This window comes from Macrobrachium rosenbergii, chromosome 26 (genome assembly GCF_040412425.1).
Source record: "Macrobrachium rosenbergii isolate ZJJX-2024 chromosome 26, ASM4041242v1, whole genome shotgun sequence".
NCBI classification, from domain to species: Eukaryota; Metazoa; Arthropoda; class Malacostraca; order Decapoda; family Palaemonidae; genus Macrobrachium; species Macrobrachium rosenbergii.
The window spans coordinates 3,447,239-3,464,415 of NC_089766.1; the positions used below are offsets into that span (position 1 = coordinate 3,447,239).

Here is a 17,177-nt window from a genome sequence, read left to right on the forward strand (position 1 = left end):
TAGGATGCAGCCGAAGTCACGATCAAGGGAATCGCACGAGCCGATACGCCGCGTTCATGAACGCGAGGAATTCCCGTTGTGGCGATCACCGTGGTGTTTGACCGACTGATAGGACAATCGCATAGCTTATCTCCGGGTAAGTGCACCTTATCGATTGAGTCCCTCCGCGATTATCGATGCTCAGGTAATTTTAGATGATGTAGAAATTCTGCTTCCATGAAATGACGAGGCGTAATGTGGAATGCTATAATTACAATAATACAACATACAAAACTCGACAGACTTAAAATACGTAGACGTTGCTGTTTTACTCAACAAAACACCACTATAGGTCTACGAACCCTGCTCAGTAGAATGCATCTTTTATCTAGGGACACGAGACTGAAAATTAATAAAAAAAAAAAAAAAAAACCATAGGTAATTAATTCAAAATATAAATGAAATTACTTTAGATGGAGAAAGGATTAATGAGGTTAGAATAGATATATCTTTCAGATATTTAAGAAAATAAATGTCTTTTAGACTTAAGGAAAGTAATATCTAGTAGAGGTTCCCTTGAGTAAATCAAACAATTGGCAGGCTGAATAAGCTTTGGAGGTCAAATAGACTGAAATTTCATACGCAAGTAACTACACATAGGTCTAGTATGATCCGTAAAGTAAATATACACAGGTCTATACGATCCGTAAAGTAAATATACACAGGTCTATACGATCCGTAAAGTAAATATACACAGGTCTAGTACGATCCGTAAAGTAAATATACACAGGTCTATTACGATCCATAAAGTAAATATACACAGGTCTAGTACGATCCGTAAAGTAAATATATACAGGCCTAGTACGATTCATAAGGTAATTATTCATAGGTGTAATGCTATACAGAGGGCTAGTACAGTCCTTAAATTAAGTATAAATAAGTCCAGTACGATCCGTAAAATAAGTATACATAGGTCTAGTACAATCCTTAAAGTAAGTGTGCATAGATCTAGTACGATCTGTAAAGTAGCTACTGTACACATAGGTCTAGTACGATCCTTAAAGTAACTACACACGGTCTAGTATGATCCTTAAAGTAACTACACACAGGTCTAGTACAATCCTTAAAGTAACTACACATGGTCTAGTACGATCCTTAAAGTAACTACACACGGTCTAGTACGATCCTTAAAGTAACTACACACGGTCTAGTACGATCCTTAAAGTAACTACACACAGGTCTAGTGCGATCCTTAAAGTAACTGCACACAGGTCTAGTACAATCCATAAAGTAACTGCACACAGGTCTAGTGCGATCCTTAAAGTAACTGCACACAGGTCTAGTACGATCCTTAAAGTAACTACACACGGTCTAGTACGATCCTTAAAGTAACTACACACAGGTCTATTACGATCCTTAAAGTAACTACACACAGGTCTAGTACGATCCTTAAAGTAACTGCACACAGGTCTAGTACGATCCATAAAGTAACTGCACACAGGTCTAGTACGATCCTTAAAGTAACTGCACACAGGTCTAGTAAAAAGTAACTACACACAGGTCTAGTACGATCCTTAAAGTAACTGCACACAGGTCTAGTAATAAAGTAACTGCACACAGGTCTAGTATGATCCTTAAAGTAACTGCACACAGGTCTAGTACGATCCTTAAAGTAACTGCACAGGTCTATTACGATCCTTAAAGTAACTACACACAGGTCTAGTGCGATCCTTAAAGTAACTGCACACAGGTCTAGTATCCATAAAGTAACTGCACACAGGTCTGTAATCCTTAAAGTAACTGCACACAGGTCTAGTACGATCCTTAAAGTAACTACACACAGGTCTAAATCCTTAAAGTAACTGCACACAGGTCTAGATCCTTAAAGTAACTGCACACAGGTCTAGTAATCGGATCCTTAAAGTAACTGCACACAGGTCTAGTACAATCCTTAAAGTAACTGCACACAGGTCTAGTACAATAACTACACACAGGTCTAGTAACTGATCCTTAAAGTAACTGCACACAGGTCTAGTACAATCCTTAAAGTAACTGCATACAGGTCTAGTACAATCCTTAAAGTAACTGCACACAGGTCTGGTACAATCCTTAAAGTAACTGCATACAGGTCTAGTACAATCCTTAAAGTAACTGCATACAGGTCTAGTACAATACACAGGTCTGGTACAATCCTTAAAGTAACTGCACACAGGTCTGGTACAATCCTTAAAGTAACTGCACACAGGTCTAGTACGATCCTTAAAGTAACTGCACACAGGTCTGGTACAATCCTTCCTTAAAGTAACTGCATACAGGTCTAGTACAATCCTTAAAGTAACTGCATACAGGTCTAGTACGATCCTTAAAGTAACTGCATACAGGTCTAGTACAATCCTTAAAGTAACTGCACACAGGTCTGGTACAATCCTTAAAAGTAACTACACACAGGTCTAGTACATCCTTAAAGTAACTGCACACAGGTCTAGTACAATCCTTAAAGTAACTACACACAGGTCTAGTATCCTTAAAGTAACTGCACACAGGTCTAGTACAATCCTAAAGTAACTGCATACAGGTCTAGTACAATCCTTAAAGTAACTGCACACAGGTCTGGTACAATCCTTAAAGTAACTGCATACAGGTCTAGTACAATCCTTAAAGTAACTGCATCTAGTACAATCCTTAAAGTAACTGCACACAGGTCTGGTACAATCCTTAAAGTAACTGCACACAGGTCTGGTACAATCCTTAAAGTAACTGCACACAGGTCTAGTACCATAAAGATCCTTAAAGTAACTGCACACAGGTCTGGTACAATCTTTAAAGTAACTGCATACAGGTCTAGTACAATCCTTAAAGTAACTGCATACAGGTCTAGTACAATCCTTAAAGTAACTGCATACAGGTCTAGTACAATCCTTAAAGTAACTGCACACAGGTCTAGTACGATCCTTAAAGTAACTACACACAGATCTAGTACGATCCTTAAAGTAACTGCATACAGGTCTAGTACAATCCTTAAAGTAACTGCACACAGGTCTAGTACGATCCTTAAAGTAACTGCACACAGGTCTGGTACAATCCTTAAAGTAACTGCATACAGGTCTAGTCTGCACGATCCTTAAAGTAACTGCACACAGGTCTGGTACAATCCTTAAAGTAACTGCACACAGGTCTAGTACGATCCTTAAAGTAACTGCACAGGTCTGGTACAATCCTTAAAGTAACTGCATACAGGTCTAGTACAATCCTTAAAGTAACTGCATACAGGTCTAGTACAATCCTTAAAGTAACTGCATACAGGTCTAGTACGATCCTTAAAGTAACTGCACACAGGTCTAGTACAATCCTTAAAGTAACTACACACAGGTCTAGTAGTAACTGCACACAGTCTGGTACAATCCTTTAACTGCACACAGGTCTAGTACGATCCTTAAAGTAACTGCACACAGGTCTGGTACAATCCTTAAAGTAACTGCATACAGGTCTAGTACAATCCTTAAAGTAACTGCACACAGGTCTGGTACAATATTAAAGTAGCTGCACACAGGTCTAGTATGATCCTTAAAGTAACTGCACACAGGTCTGGTACAATCCTTAAAGTAACTGCATACAGGTCTAGTACAATCCTTAAAAGTAACTGCATACAGGTCTAGTACAATCCTTAAAGTAACTGCATACAGGTCTAGTACAATCCTTAAAGTAACTGCACACAGGTCTAGTACGATCCATAAAGTAACTGCACACAGGTCTGGTACAATCCTTAAAGTAACTGCATACAGGTCTAGTACAATCCTTAAAGTAACTGCATACAGGTCTAGTACAATCCTTAAAGTAACTGCACACAGGTCTAGTACGATCCATAAAGTAACTGCACACAGGTCTGGTACAATCCTTAAAGTAACTGCACACAGGTCTAGTATGATCCTTAAAGTAACTGCACACAGGTCTGGTACAATCCTTAAAGTAACTGCATACAGGTCTAGTACAATCCTTAAAGTAACTGCATACAGGTCTAGTACAATCCTTAAAGTAACTGCATACAGGTCTAGTACGATCCTTAAAGTAACTGCACACAGGTCTAGTACAATCCTTAAAGTAACTACACACAGGTCTAGTACAATCCTTAAAGTAACTGCACACAGGTCTGGTACAATCCTTAAAGTAACTGCACACAGGTCTAGTACGATCCTTAAAGTAACTGCACACAGGTCTGGTACAATCCTTAAAGTAACTGCATACAGGTCTAGTACAATCCTTAAAGTAACTGCACACAGGTCTGGTACAATCCTTAAAGTAACTGCACACAGGTCTAGTACGATCCTTAAAGTAACTGCACACAGGTCTGGTACAATCCTTAAAGTAACTGCATACAGGTCTAGTACAATCCTTAAAGTAACTGCATACAGGTCTAGTACAATCCTTAAAGTAACTGCATACAGGTCTAGTACAATCCTTAAAGTAACTGCACACAGGTCTAGTACGATCCTTAAAGTAACTACACACAGATCTAGTACGATCCGTAAAGTAACTTACCTTTATTGCTACGCAAAATTGCTGACTTGTCAGAACAATCATTTACTTTCCGACTGCTGACAGCAATTTACTATCGGTTCATTCATGAATAAATTGCATGGCAACGCAAGATCTGTAGGTCAAATGGTAATTGTATGGGGTACAGTGAAAATTGTATATATTATTATTATTATTATTATTATTATTATTAAGTTACCTGTACACACACATATACTGTTGTATAATATATATATATATATATATATATATATATATATATATATATATATATATATATATATATATATATTTATATTTATTTAAGTATATATTTACCCTTACATCAATGTGGATTATTGTTGTTATTAATATATTATTATTATTGTTATTATTATTATTACCAAGTTTCCAAATTACCCTACCAACTTCAAACGTGGCAGTCCCCTTCTACCCCCACCTATCTATCCCCCCCCCCCCTCCCGAGGGGGGACAAACTCAGACGTGTTGCTCCCTAATAGAGACACGTAGCCCAGATAGAAGATAAACTTCGCCAAGTGCAACCTTGAAGAACCCATTTTGCTTATCTCTCCGTCTCTCGACTTATATCAGTACGCCACTAAGCGGTACATGCTTGCTTTCTCTCTCTCTCTCACGTAGGACACTCTCGCTGCTTCAGCAGATAAGATTAAACTCCGTGCTTCAGGCATCTTTCTCTCTCTCGTAGGACACTCTCGCTGGTTCAGCAGATAAGATCAAACTCCTTTCTGCTTTATTAAAAACGTAAACCGCACATTTAATAATAATATAATAATAATAATAATAATTAATAATGATAATAAACATGCACTTCATTCTCACACCACTTCTTAGAGTGTGCCCTCAAATTGCATTCTACCATATACTGTTTAGAAGATTTAGGGAGTTACCTCTTCCATCTGAGCTAAACACTCTGGGACTCATTGTACCGCCCTGTGTGTACTCTTTAAAACTCTGTGGTATTTGGTATTCTCTGACCTTGGATGCTCCTATGTGCAGTGTTTCTTTGAGAGTTGAGGCAGATTTTGTATGAGGATGCAGTAGTGTTTCTTTTGAGCGTCTGGCAAGATTTGGGCTTTCTTTAGTTACGTTTTCCATCTATGTAAAACTATAGTTTTTTGGGAGGGTTATCTCAGTGTTTGTATAGTTTTCAGTCCCAAAATCTGCATACTGAGTTTGAATTTTTTTATCGAAGATATTGTTAACTCAGTGGGTCTTTGGCCAAATTGTGACACAGCGCTGATCTCATAAGATTTCATTTATTTATTTATTTATTTATTTATTTATTTTTAGGAAGGGCCGTTAACCATAATACCAGCACGAGGGTATAAGGTCTCTTGACAGATTTTTGGCGCACATTAAAAATAATCCACGCCTTAGAAAAAAAAAGCAATCCAGTAAATATTATAACCCCAGTTGGCACTAATCCCTCCAACCTACCAACGATTGATCGATTTATGGTTACTAAAGCTGGCGTTGCAACATCTAGGTTATTTGACGCTGGCGACCTACCCATGTGCACTGTCATTCTTGAAATATATAGAAAGCATTTGAGACGTCCGGGAAAGTAAATAAAAGATAAAAATAAACAGAATCTCCCTTTTCCACATAACTTTTACTTCAGTTTGACATAAACATCAGAGAATTTAGTCAAAATTTTCGTGGTTCCTCTCGTGATTTTACCACCCTCTCGTGGGCTTCCACTCGGCAGTGACCCTGCCATCTTGAATGACGTTGTAGACGGGATACATAGCTGCTGTTGCACAAGACTGTGGGAAGAAAGGTTAATTTTTATTGTTAAAGTCAGTGGGATTTTCGACCTTAGTGCCTCTAGCTAGAATAGACGCGAAGGGTTAAGTCTGGGAAAACAGGGGCTAGACGAAAATTCCAAAAGCCTAAGTTAAATGATTTTGTGTGTATTAAAACAGTAAATGTTTTTATTATAATAATTCTGTTTTGTATCAGAAGGAAAATTATCACAATCATGGAAACTTATGTCATTTAACATTATTTTCTTACCAAAATATAAATATTTTTTACTTTCTGTAGTTGATTTTAAAGAACTAAAATCACATAAAAATACATAACTTATGCCAATGTTCAAAAGATATGTAACCAAACGCATACTCTTTGTCGTAGGCCTGTGTGGCCTAGAAAAATTTCTTTTTTTGTAGGATTAAGATTGCTGCTACTAGTGTTTTTTTTCTAGTGCTACTAGTGTGTTTTCTAGTGCTACTTACGTGCCAAGGAAGTAGGAAAAGCATTGTTCCAACTGGGTACTTGGCATAGTCTAATTTTCCTTTTATTGTCTCCACAAATCCAATTTCTTGGGTCATACTGCAAAGTCTGTTGAAAAGAGAGTAAATGCTGATGCGATAAAGTACAACAAGGTAGATCATATATAAATAAACAAATTATAAAGTATTGTAACTAAAATAAAGTTGAAAGTAATTCGATTTATTTAGCAGAAGGATTTCAAGTTTATCTAAATATTTCTTGGGTGATCAAATTTTACATGAGGACAACTAGGGGGTTTGTCTAATTTTTCCCTCTAATGGACTTTTCTCATTTCCCACCTCTTGTAGACTACTGAAGCCCAAACAATAACATTGTTTCGTTGAGACAAACCATAAACCAAAGTTATTTTCACTCGCAAGAACAAATTTCAGTTACAGAACGACTGAAACATTATCTCAGGTCACAATTCTCTTGGTAATCTTACTTGAGGTTGGGATGATCTTTGATGACGCAATACCCAGAAGGCATCTTCCCTTCTCCTTGCTTGGTCAGTCCGGTGAAACCGCAGTCAATCAGCATCTTTCAGAGAATTAAGAGAGAAATTACACAAATATCCAACCCTAGAGAACGGTATTAAGTAGTTATGTCATTACTAATCATAACTGAAAGACTGAATCGTTTATTATCTTTCTTACTTGATTTCTGCGCGGGTAATGGCCTATGATTCGTGTGGCAACGCAGCAGGCAATGTCTTCAAGGGAGCACGAGCCTAAGGTTGATTGTTGCACATCTGAGGAAAACGAGCGTAAAGATAATTATATTTGCGTCAGTGAAACCAATATTAAGGAAAAATTTGTGTGCTATATTTCAAGTCTAAAGTAATTAGCATTCTGTGCTTCTTTTCATGATTTTGAGTTACAGATTTGATGTTTGAGGCATTTAGTTTTGCACTTTACAGAACAGAAGTAAAGGTAATTTGCCTAATTTGGCAAGCACGCCCTCCCCTCTTACTGTACTTCCTTTTCTACTGACTATCAGTCTTTATTATCCTGTTATACCTCCAGTTATCCCACATTTTCACTTTCATTGTTTATTACCCTTGCAAGTTTGACCTGACACAGGGGTATTTTACTTGCAAAGGTATTTCTGGATGTGTTTATGTAACATGTGAGCACTGTGGGTGGATTTGAACGGGTGGAGCTGTACACAGTATGAAATGGGACAATTCTCAGTCCCACATCTCACAGATAGATGCAATTGATAAAGAATAAAACTAGCACTTTGACTTGACCTAAGCTGACCTCTGGTGCAGCATCTTACCAGACCAGCTCCTTAGCTGGCGTAGATATAGCCATGACAATACTGTTTCCTTGAACACTGTCCAACTAATTTTGTGTATTTGAACAGTAAAAGAGTTAATTTCTACCTTACCCAGAAAGGCGTAGTTCCCCGGATGCAACTCTGTCAATTTCTTCATGGTATCAGCTGGCCTTCTGCAGGAGGGCGTCGAGCCAATTCCAACGGTAGGGCAGACGACCCCTCGCATCTTGGCCCTCTCCACGAATTTGAGCAGGCGTTCTGAATATAAATACAATCATGTATGCGAAGTTTATGACACAGTTGAAATTGATTTATCATCGTTTGTTTTGAGATTAATTAATATTTTAGTGTTATAATATGTATTTTCATACATTATCTGCGGGTGGGAGATTATGCTATATTGCGAACAGTTTCTTCACTCCTCTTCAGCCCAGGGCGATCAGGAGAAAAAAGGTTTTTTTTTTATATACACTTAATACAGGTTTTATCATTATATACCATGAGAGAGGAAGATAGGGTATGATCATTTACTCTCGTGATTGTACTCACCAATATTTTCATCCCTCAGCACATCGACATCCTTTGGGTCATCTGCGTGGTAGGTGTTGCCGCAGTGCACGTAAACACCGCAGAAGGTGATCCTTGAAGAAGCTGAACTGAGACTCAAAGCCAGTTCTATTCCCTCCTCGTCTTCCCACCAGACGCCAGCTGTTAGGGGCCAAATAATAGTAGAAATTGTATTAAAACTAAGTGATACTTTGAGCAAACTACATCACATTTAGCCAATAAGCTTTCTCTTCATCTTCCCACCAGACGCCAGCTGTTTGGGGCCAGATAATAGTAAAAATTGTATTAAAACTCAGAATAACTTTGAGCTAACTTAATCTCATCTGACCAGTAAACTTTCTCCAAATTTTCACTCACCTCTCCCATTGCCGCAGTCGACCTTTAGGAAGACTGACCAGGTCTTCGGTGAAGGCGGAGGGGTTTCCAACAATGTCTCTACTGCCAGTCTCGAGTCGACCATCACGTGGAATTTTTCCAGTCTCCTTGATCGACAGAAACAGTTATATATATATATATATAATATTTATATATATATATATATATATATATATATATATATATATTATATATATATATATATATATATATATATATATATATATATATTATATATATATATATATATTATATATATATATATATATATATATATATATATATATATATATATATATATATATATATATATATATATATATATATATATATATATATATATATATATATATATATATATATATATATATATATATATATATATATCAATTCATAGGAGTAATTCTGAAACAATGTGTTTTAAATAACCCCCTTTATATATAATTTTTGGTAAAAATGGGAAGAGTCTCAAGAAATAGGACCATTTCTGAGAGAGAGAGAGAGAGAGAGAGAGAGAGTACAACAAAATATATTTTGTTCATATAAATTTACTACTAACTTTGTCAAAGCCGTGACTCTAGGCATATGGAAGGGAATCAGCGGGTATCCGTAGAGAATGTCGTCGAAGCCATGGTCAGCGTAGAATTCGGACTCGTCCAACGTCGATGTCACCAAGCATTTCTTCGTTCCTCCCGTCTGAAGCTCTGCGCCTTCTCTGGTGACGGTGACTTGGGTTAGTTGATAACATTAATTTTTATTAAAAACATATATTTCTGATTAATTATTAAATGGAGTTAAAAGCATTTTGCTCTTTAGCTTAGAGTAAATGAGAAGCTATAAAGCCCATTGCTCAGGAGGTCCAATCGTAACATGGTAATTAACATTAATAAGTTTTAACAAGTAAGCACTCGAGAGAGCGCATACCCTTGGCCAACTGAAGCTCATTACATTCCAGCAAACACTTTATCTTTTACCAACATGGTCTTGTGAGTCTTCGTTTGGGCGCGTAGGCGCACTCCCATTTTATTGCATGTCTCCAACATATTGTTGCAATTGGCTTTAACTTGAGCGTAATCTACCAAAAACGCCGGAGTTGTTAGCTGGTCTACGCGAAGGCCAACGTTGCTGGTCGCCATCTGCAAAAGAGGCAGTGGGCATTAGAAGCAGGAAATTTTTAGATGATATCACACGTAATTTATGCACTTCGTTTAATTCATATATTTAAAAAAAGTGGAAAGTATGTGTCTGTCGTGTCGAAAATGCAAGGAGAGACTCAATAATTCAACACATCGATCAATCCTCGTCATCTGCCTTAATTCTTTGCATTTTTACGCTGAGCAACACTTCCATCTCACCTTCCCACACTAAATTTGGAGTAAACACTAGTCTGGTTCACTGTATGTGATGGATACTTAGAATGCCAGGTGTTAAGAACGTAGCATCATCTTCCGGGATCTGATCATAGCACTAGTCACTTGAGCGTACGAAGATTCACTGGCAGGGGGCAGCCCGGCTGCCCGGATTTTGGGGTTTGAATGTCAGGCATAATTCTTGCCGACTTCCTACAACACAGATTTGAACTTAGACTATACTTTAGTAACTCGAAACTTAAGACAATCTCTTTAACGTTGCCTTAGGCAGTCAAGGTGATTTGGTCGTTTATAACTGAGGTTTTTTTTTTACACGTCTGCAGTTATGTAGCGCATCCTAACATTGTACATGAATTTTCTTCAAGATTTTCATCCAGTTTAATTTCTATATAATGGCCTTTCGTTTTGCAGTGATGATCATTTGTACAGATGGCGTTCCTTTCACTATTAAGATGTTTAAAGGCCTGTTTGTGATCGTTAAAAGATATAAAAATCCCATTAGCATAACGTAAACTGAATAACCAAGATTTGGTCCGCCAATCATTTCCAGTTATATATCAGATATGGTCACAGAAACTCGAAAATGTCAGTTTTCGTGGAAGATCGTAATGAATAATTTTCTTTATAGTCAGATTTCGAAAGTCTAAATATAAAAAAGTCTGCTCACAGAAAGGAAGAAGTATTCAGTTGGGTGCGTTTTCTACGCAAGAAGTTCTAAACATTCTTATTTTAAGAGTTCAACTTGTATTTCTACTCACCGAATATCGAAATACACATTTTTAACATTGTTCAATACGGATAAAATCAACATTCTTTCATTTACATGATTATTAAATATATTTTCATTTATATTCTTACAAAACGCTACCATCCCTCCCAAATGTAAACAAACTGGTTATCGCAACTGGCGTAAGTAAAGTTGTAAGTGACTGACTTAAATCATATTTCTTTAGCTTTTTTTAGCATTCAACTTATTTAAGGTCTTTGTATTTTGAAAGCTACTTGCTTAGGCTAATTGCTATTAATTTTTGGCTGTATTAAAACTTCATTGACAATATTAAACAGTGTTGATTGTACCATAGCTTACTGGATGCTTTTAGTAGTGGTTGACTACAGGAATTGCTTTAAATATCGAAAATCTTTATAGAATTGGGGGACAGAACCCCACCCTGGCCAAATCAGGGGACAATACCATAGGTTACGTTAGGGCAAGGAAAGGTTAGGTTAGGACCTTCTGTCTTTTTTGGCAATTCACAGCAAAAAACAGTTGTCTGTTTAATAGGGACCCATCATTTAAGACCAGCTACATTTTTTATCATTAAATTAAAAGTCTCTTTATTTTTTGTAATCTTGACTTCCGGTATATACACCATTTTTACCAACCTAAGGTGCTCTTTTGAATTGTCCTTACATGATGAAACCTTCCTTAACCTAACCTAACCTAACCATAGACATAGCATAGCCCATATACAGTACAAGAAATGTTCAGGAATATACAGTATTAACTCGAAATTACAATAAGTAAACATTAGATGCAGTTTGAGTAGGTAATTATATATGAGGCCTATAGTCCCAAGTACAGTTTTTTTGTATTTATTTTTTATTCCAAATATTTTAGTGTACTGCGATGGAATTTGGGAGGTATATTATAATAAAATGTGGTCTATTAATTTACAACCATTTCGTTTCATATTGCATTGAACAGGATCTCACACAGTTTCTGTTTTTCTTCATCAGAAATTTAAGATTTACCGTATTTTTACAGGATACAGGCAAGCCAGATCATTTTATGAGATGGCTCAGCGTGGCGAAAAGTATTACAAGTGCCCAGTATGCTTTAAGGAATTTTTCAAGTCGCATACGATGAAAATTCACTTGCGCATCCATACTGGAGAGAAGCCTTTCCTGTGCAACTATTGTCCAAAGGCTTTCACAACCAGCGGGAATCTAAGCGATCACCTCAGAGTCCACAGTACAGCTCGTACGTTCAAATGCAAGCTTTGTGGCGCAAAGTTTAAACGTAATGCAACCCTAAAGAGACACCATGAGATGCATAGAAGTAAGTCTCAATCCAAGTTTCTTGATGATTATTGCATTTCTTCTTTCTATACTGATTTCTATTTCCAGTGTTCGATGATGGCTTATGATAGTTCATAACATTCTGAAAATATCTTTACAGATGGTAATAGTGTTATTTAAATAAGAAAGCTTGATTGTAGGTAGAGTACATTATGCAGTTGACTTTAATAAGGTTTCTATGAATATTGTAGCTTCAGGGTAGGTTTTGCCATGTTATACAATATATCAAAATCTGTGCTCTTTGCTCTTAACCATGAAGTGAAGAGGGGATATACTGAGCTGTAAATTTACAGATTAATCTCTCTCTAGAAGAAGTATAGATACAGAAACAAGAATTGAGGTGAAAGTAAGGAAAAGGGTAGGAATGACAAGCTTAATTTTGTATGAATGGTTGCTAATAAATGTGAACTTCAGTAATACAAAAGTGATATTTCTGGAAAATTCAAATTCTTATAACCCTTAAAATTTATATTTCAGAATACAAGCAAGAGAAGCATTTGCAAGACAACACTGACTCTGTTGCTACAGGAAATTCAGAAGAGTTACTGCATACTGAAATTGTGAACCAACCAGTTTACTTTTCAAGGTTTGATAGAAGCTCAGAGATCATCGTGTCTGAGCAGGGTGAAGAAACCGTTCAGACGGAAATTGTTCATCATCCGAGTCATGTACAGTTTGGTAAGTAGGGAAGTTCCCCCGGAAAGTCTCAATGTGCAAAACATTGTTTAGTTATTTTATGATTATGCAAGTGAGATTTTTAAGGAATAAGCTCAATTTAGTTGTACTGTTGATGATTATACATTGGTGTTCACTCCATTCTTCCATTCCTAGGCCCAGAAAGATAACTCATTGAAAGTACTTAACAAAACTTGGTCATCAGAGTTTACATTGAGTGCTCTGTGCCTTTTAGTTTATTTCTGATGGCCTTCAAATTTCAGTTGCACATATGTATGAAAATTGATTTAAACCTTTAATAAAACCTGTTGACGTATTATTTGCATTTCGTAAATATTCATCAGTTAGTTTTGGAGGTCTTCTGCTATATTTGTAAGGATAGTTTTGAGTCATGTATTCTCAAAATAAGTTTTCTTATTCCTACTATTTTTCTATTTATTAATGTAACTTAGTTAATGCATATTTGTTTTTTGCATATCGTTTTCAGATGACATGCCAGATCAGAGACCTCCTACGATAGAGCTGTTTTTTCCAACTGGGAGGGAAGATCAAGGAAATGTAGTTTGGGAAGATATTGAAATTGTAAGTACTATACTTTATAATTCTTTAAATATCATGTACTGTATAATACTTACATGTATTGTAGAGAGATTTTTTAAAATTTGCAATTGTACATGATATTTGTTAAGATATCCCAAATATTTATTGGGTTTGTGAAGTTGTGATACTATGTTGATTGAAATGAGTAGGTAAATAATGAGTTGAGTTAATGTATTAGCATCAGTGCAAACATTACCATATAGCTGTAGGGGAGCCAATGATTATGGTACAGGCAATCCCCGGTTTACGACGGGGGTTCCGTTTTTCCGCCGCGTTGTAAACCGAAAAATCGTCGAAAATCGTCAAAATCCTAAGAAAACCTTACTTTTAATGCTTTGGGTGTATTGAAAACGATGTAAACTGCATTTTTATTGAGTTTTTCATCAAAAAACCTCAAAATTTTTATTATTCTGCCGTTTTGGAGCCATATTTCTTCCGTTGGATCGGCGTACGACGCAACCCCGGAACATGCGTCGTAAACCGGGAAATAATTTCTGATGAATATATTTGAAAAGCGTTGTAACTCGGAACGTCATAAGCCAGACTCGTCGTAAACCGGGGACTGCCTGTATTTATTTTTATACATGCCGAGAAATTACAAGCTATTATGTTCACAAAGATCATGTCATTCTTACCTTTTTAGAATTCAACAGTATTTACTAGCGGATAACTTCTAACATTTTAACAGATGTACTTCTTTCAGCTTAACTAGAAAAAGTTGTTATTGGTAAATGTCTTAATGTAATTTTAGAACGTGATAGAGCATATATCTCATTTCTTACATTCAGGGCTTTTAATGCCCATGAGCTTTTACAAGAATCTTTTAATTATGTGACATTGTTTTAGCATATAACTTGTTGTTTTTGTTCACTATCTTTCATCCCAGAAGGAAGAGGATCTAGATGCCTTTCACGATGCCACAGTTTTGGAGCTCACGGAGGAAATCGAAGACATAGATGGTGCCCAGGTTAAGGTCTACAGTTTTGCATCAACTCACAGTTGCCTTTCCAGACATTCTGTGCAGCAAGATGAAGAGCCTAGAGAGACAAGTCTATCTCATACGGTCAGTGTTCCAGAGAACAGAGTTCCCACCATTCTCAGATCTGATGAGTCAGCCAGAAGTGGGGAAGTCTGTAACACTCAGCCAGAAGCGGGTTATGTTCAGTCAGACGTAGCAAAAAGGTACGGTTTGCACGTAACAAAAATGCTGAAGTTAATTCAGCCTAAAGAAAAGCAAGTAGAGTTGATAAAAGAATTGAATCAAGCAATACATGAATTCCTTATAGACAATCGCTGATATAAAGGGAGAGGAGGTATTTTAAACACCAGAGATATGGACACGTGAATTGTTATCAGTGCGTATTGGCTGTAATGCAGATAAATTTTGCTGAATATCTTATGTTTTTTAAGAAAATAGTGCTATTTTATACCAGTTGTTTGTAACATGGAACTTTGCATGCACAGGTGGTATTCATGCCCATTGGCTTTTGCGTGTAGAGAGGGCATACCAGTGTTCTTCAGTGAAAAGTGTCCAAAGTTGTGATTCAATGTGGGTCAGTTGTTAATATTTACTGGTATTTGTCATCTCTGAGTTCTACTTTGAATTTAGCCCATTACTCAGTCATCAGTTGTAATTTTACTGTTGATGCCGATTCTTTGTTAATCTGACATCCTTATTATAGGTGTTAATATGTCTTTTCCAATACTGTAAAATATGTTATTTTTGGTATCATCACTCCTTTGCTAATTTTGTCAGCAAAAGCAGGACCATGTCAGTGTTACTGGTACTTGTGAGCGTTGTTTAATTACTTTGGTTCTCTGCATATGAGTCAAAATTATTTTAATACTTTGCAAAATTAACCATAAACAGTAGGGCAGTGCTGTATATATGCCTACTTTTGGTGAGGACCTTTCAAGAGGGTTGAGTTCCTTCATATCTTTTTGACAGACGTGGCAGAGTTTATTTGGTGCTTATTGCTGTTTGATATGAACCAAGTATTTTGCTTTCTACTGCTGACGTACTATTACTTATCTTACAGTGTTTTCTTGGTCACCTTTGTATTTGCATTATGCTACGGTTCTAACTACAAGACCAGTTAGAGAATAAGTTTGAGTGTAGAAAAAATCCCTCTGCCTTTTTGAAAGAGCAAAGTATTGTGGAAACTTAAGACCTCACGAGTCTAGGGTTTGAGGTATAATGGGTCTTAATAAGGCTAAAGAACTCAGTGGGGATTGACGGTGAAATTAATAGGTAACCAAAAGCATGGAGTTGAAGAGATAAGACAGAACTATCTTTTATTATTACTCATTTGAAATCCTTTACTAACAGCTTTAAATACTGTGGTACAGTTTGGGTATTCTTCCTCTTAAAAAAAACATAAAAAGTATGCCTGTAAAGATTCACGAATATTTATTTCTGTGAAAGGATGGAGTTTGTAAGTACTGTACGTGGAAGAAAAACCGATTTATAAATCTTACGTCTAATGTGATATCGTAGAGTGTTGATATTGTACTTATTTTAAGGTATTCACATAATAAATTTATTTTTGTACTTGTAATTTTAGTTTTCCTTCACAGTAAAATATGTTGATAGCTACTGGAAATTTAACCCAAATGTAGTATGTGGACAATGTTAGGAAGTAAACTAACTAGAATGCATGTAGTTATAGATTTTTCCCATAGGGTAGTTACATAGATCTGAAATCATTTAAATTCCACAGCAATCAGTAAATCTCTGTGTAGATTAATATTGCAATGTATTTTAAGCAATGAATCAAAGTCTTAGCCTACATACTAATCCAAAAGGAATCTTAAGTGAGGAGAAAAATTATATTAAATCCTAAAGAACTTAAAATGCAATTGTTTTATTGGTAATGCAATATGTGGAATTCTAGTTTTGGTGCTTATTTGCAGGTTTGAAGTGGACCCATCAGTATTGTAAACAATGCCTGTAACTAGTAATTAGTTTATGGCAGGCTTTACCATACATATCGGAATTGTAGATTTGTCCAGAAATTCCATATACACTTGTTTTCATCATTGATTCCCGGTTTAGTATACTGTACTAGACTTTAATCTGCAATATGTTCCGAGGTACAGTTAAGTTATTGTTAATGTACAATATAGATGTGAATATGAATGCAGTAACCAAGCTGAGATATAGAAAGTCAGAATTGCAGAGAAAACGTTATAGTTACCCATGAAACATTAAAAACCCGAGAGATTTTGTTTCGTTTTATGTTTGATAGTAAGTAGTATTAAGATGGAAGTTGTAGATGGTTGCAGTACCATAATGGAAGGGATTACTACGCATGCAGCCGTTGTTTCATATTGAATAATTTGACAAAACTAATTATATATATATATATATATATATATATATATATATATATATATATATATATATATATATATATATATATA

General features: G+C 36.1%; 2 protein-coding genes across 6 annotated transcripts; one reads left to right on the plus strand and one right to left on the minus strand.

Moving 5' to 3' along the window:
• Positions 1 to 2: 2 nt before the first annotated feature.
• LOC136852928 (uncharacterized) lies at positions 3 to 16,305 on the plus strand. Of its 5 annotated transcripts, none has more exons than XM_067127905.1 (5): positions 3 to 136; positions 12,166 to 12,459; positions 12,957 to 13,157; positions 13,642 to 13,736; positions 14,641 to 16,305. In XM_067127905.1, exons 2-5 carry the CDS (start codon positions 12,195 to 12,197, stop codon positions 15,049 to 15,051), a joined length of 972 nt encoding a protein of 323 aa, XP_066984006.1. In that variant the 5' UTR covers positions 3 to 136; positions 12,166 to 12,194; the 3' UTR covers positions 15,052 to 16,305. The 5 variants fall into 5 exon arrangements, with proteins under 5 accessions (XP_066984006.1, XP_066984005.1, XP_066984008.1 ...); XM_067127904.1 differs by lacking the exon at positions 3 to 136 and adding an exon at positions 11,082 to 11,309; XM_067127907.1 differs by lacking the exon at positions 3 to 136 and adding an exon at positions 11,207 to 11,309 and having other exon boundaries at positions 14,644 to 16,305.
• On the minus strand, positions 6,127 to 10,570 carry LOC136852927 (D-serine dehydratase-like). The gene is made up of 10 exons (XM_067127902.1): positions 10,386 to 10,570; positions 10,009 to 10,166; positions 9,590 to 9,745; positions 9,013 to 9,137; positions 8,638 to 8,796; positions 8,200 to 8,346; positions 7,464 to 7,558; positions 7,253 to 7,347; positions 6,771 to 6,876; positions 6,127 to 6,299 (listed from the first exon to the last, which is right to left on the minus strand). Exons 2-10 carry the CDS (start codon positions 10,164 to 10,166, stop codon positions 6,210 to 6,212), a joined length of 1,131 nt encoding a protein of 376 aa, XP_066984003.1. The 5' UTR covers positions 10,386 to 10,570; the 3' UTR covers positions 6,127 to 6,209.
• Positions 16,306 to 17,177: the final 872 nt, after the last annotated feature.

Bases quoted from the DNA above. Each gene is read 5' to 3' on its own strand.
- LOC136852927 (XM_067127902.1), bottom strand. From the start codon at position 10,166: ATGGCGACCAGCAACGTTGGCCTTCGCGTAGACCAGCTAACAACTCCG. The intron at 8,797-9,012 runs GTGAGTGAAAAT...GGCCCCTAACAG, and splicing joins CGACTGCGGCAATGGGAGAG to CTGGCGTCTGGTGGGAAGAC. The intron at 6,877-7,252 runs GTAAGATTACCA...TCTTTTCAACAG, and splicing joins AAAGATCATCCCAACCTCAA to ACTTTGCAGTATGACCCAAG.
- LOC136852928 (XM_067127905.1), top strand. From the start codon at position 12,195: ATGGCTCAGCGTGGCGAAAAGTATTACAAGTGCCCAGTATGCTTTAAG. The intron at 12,460-12,956 runs GTAAGTCTCAAT...TTTATATTTCAG, and splicing joins ACACCATGAGATGCATAGAA to AATACAAGCAAGAGAAGCAT. The intron at 13,737-14,640 runs GTAAGTACTATA...CTTTCATCCCAG, and splicing joins TTTGGGAAGATATTGAAATT to AAGGAAGAGGATCTAGATGC.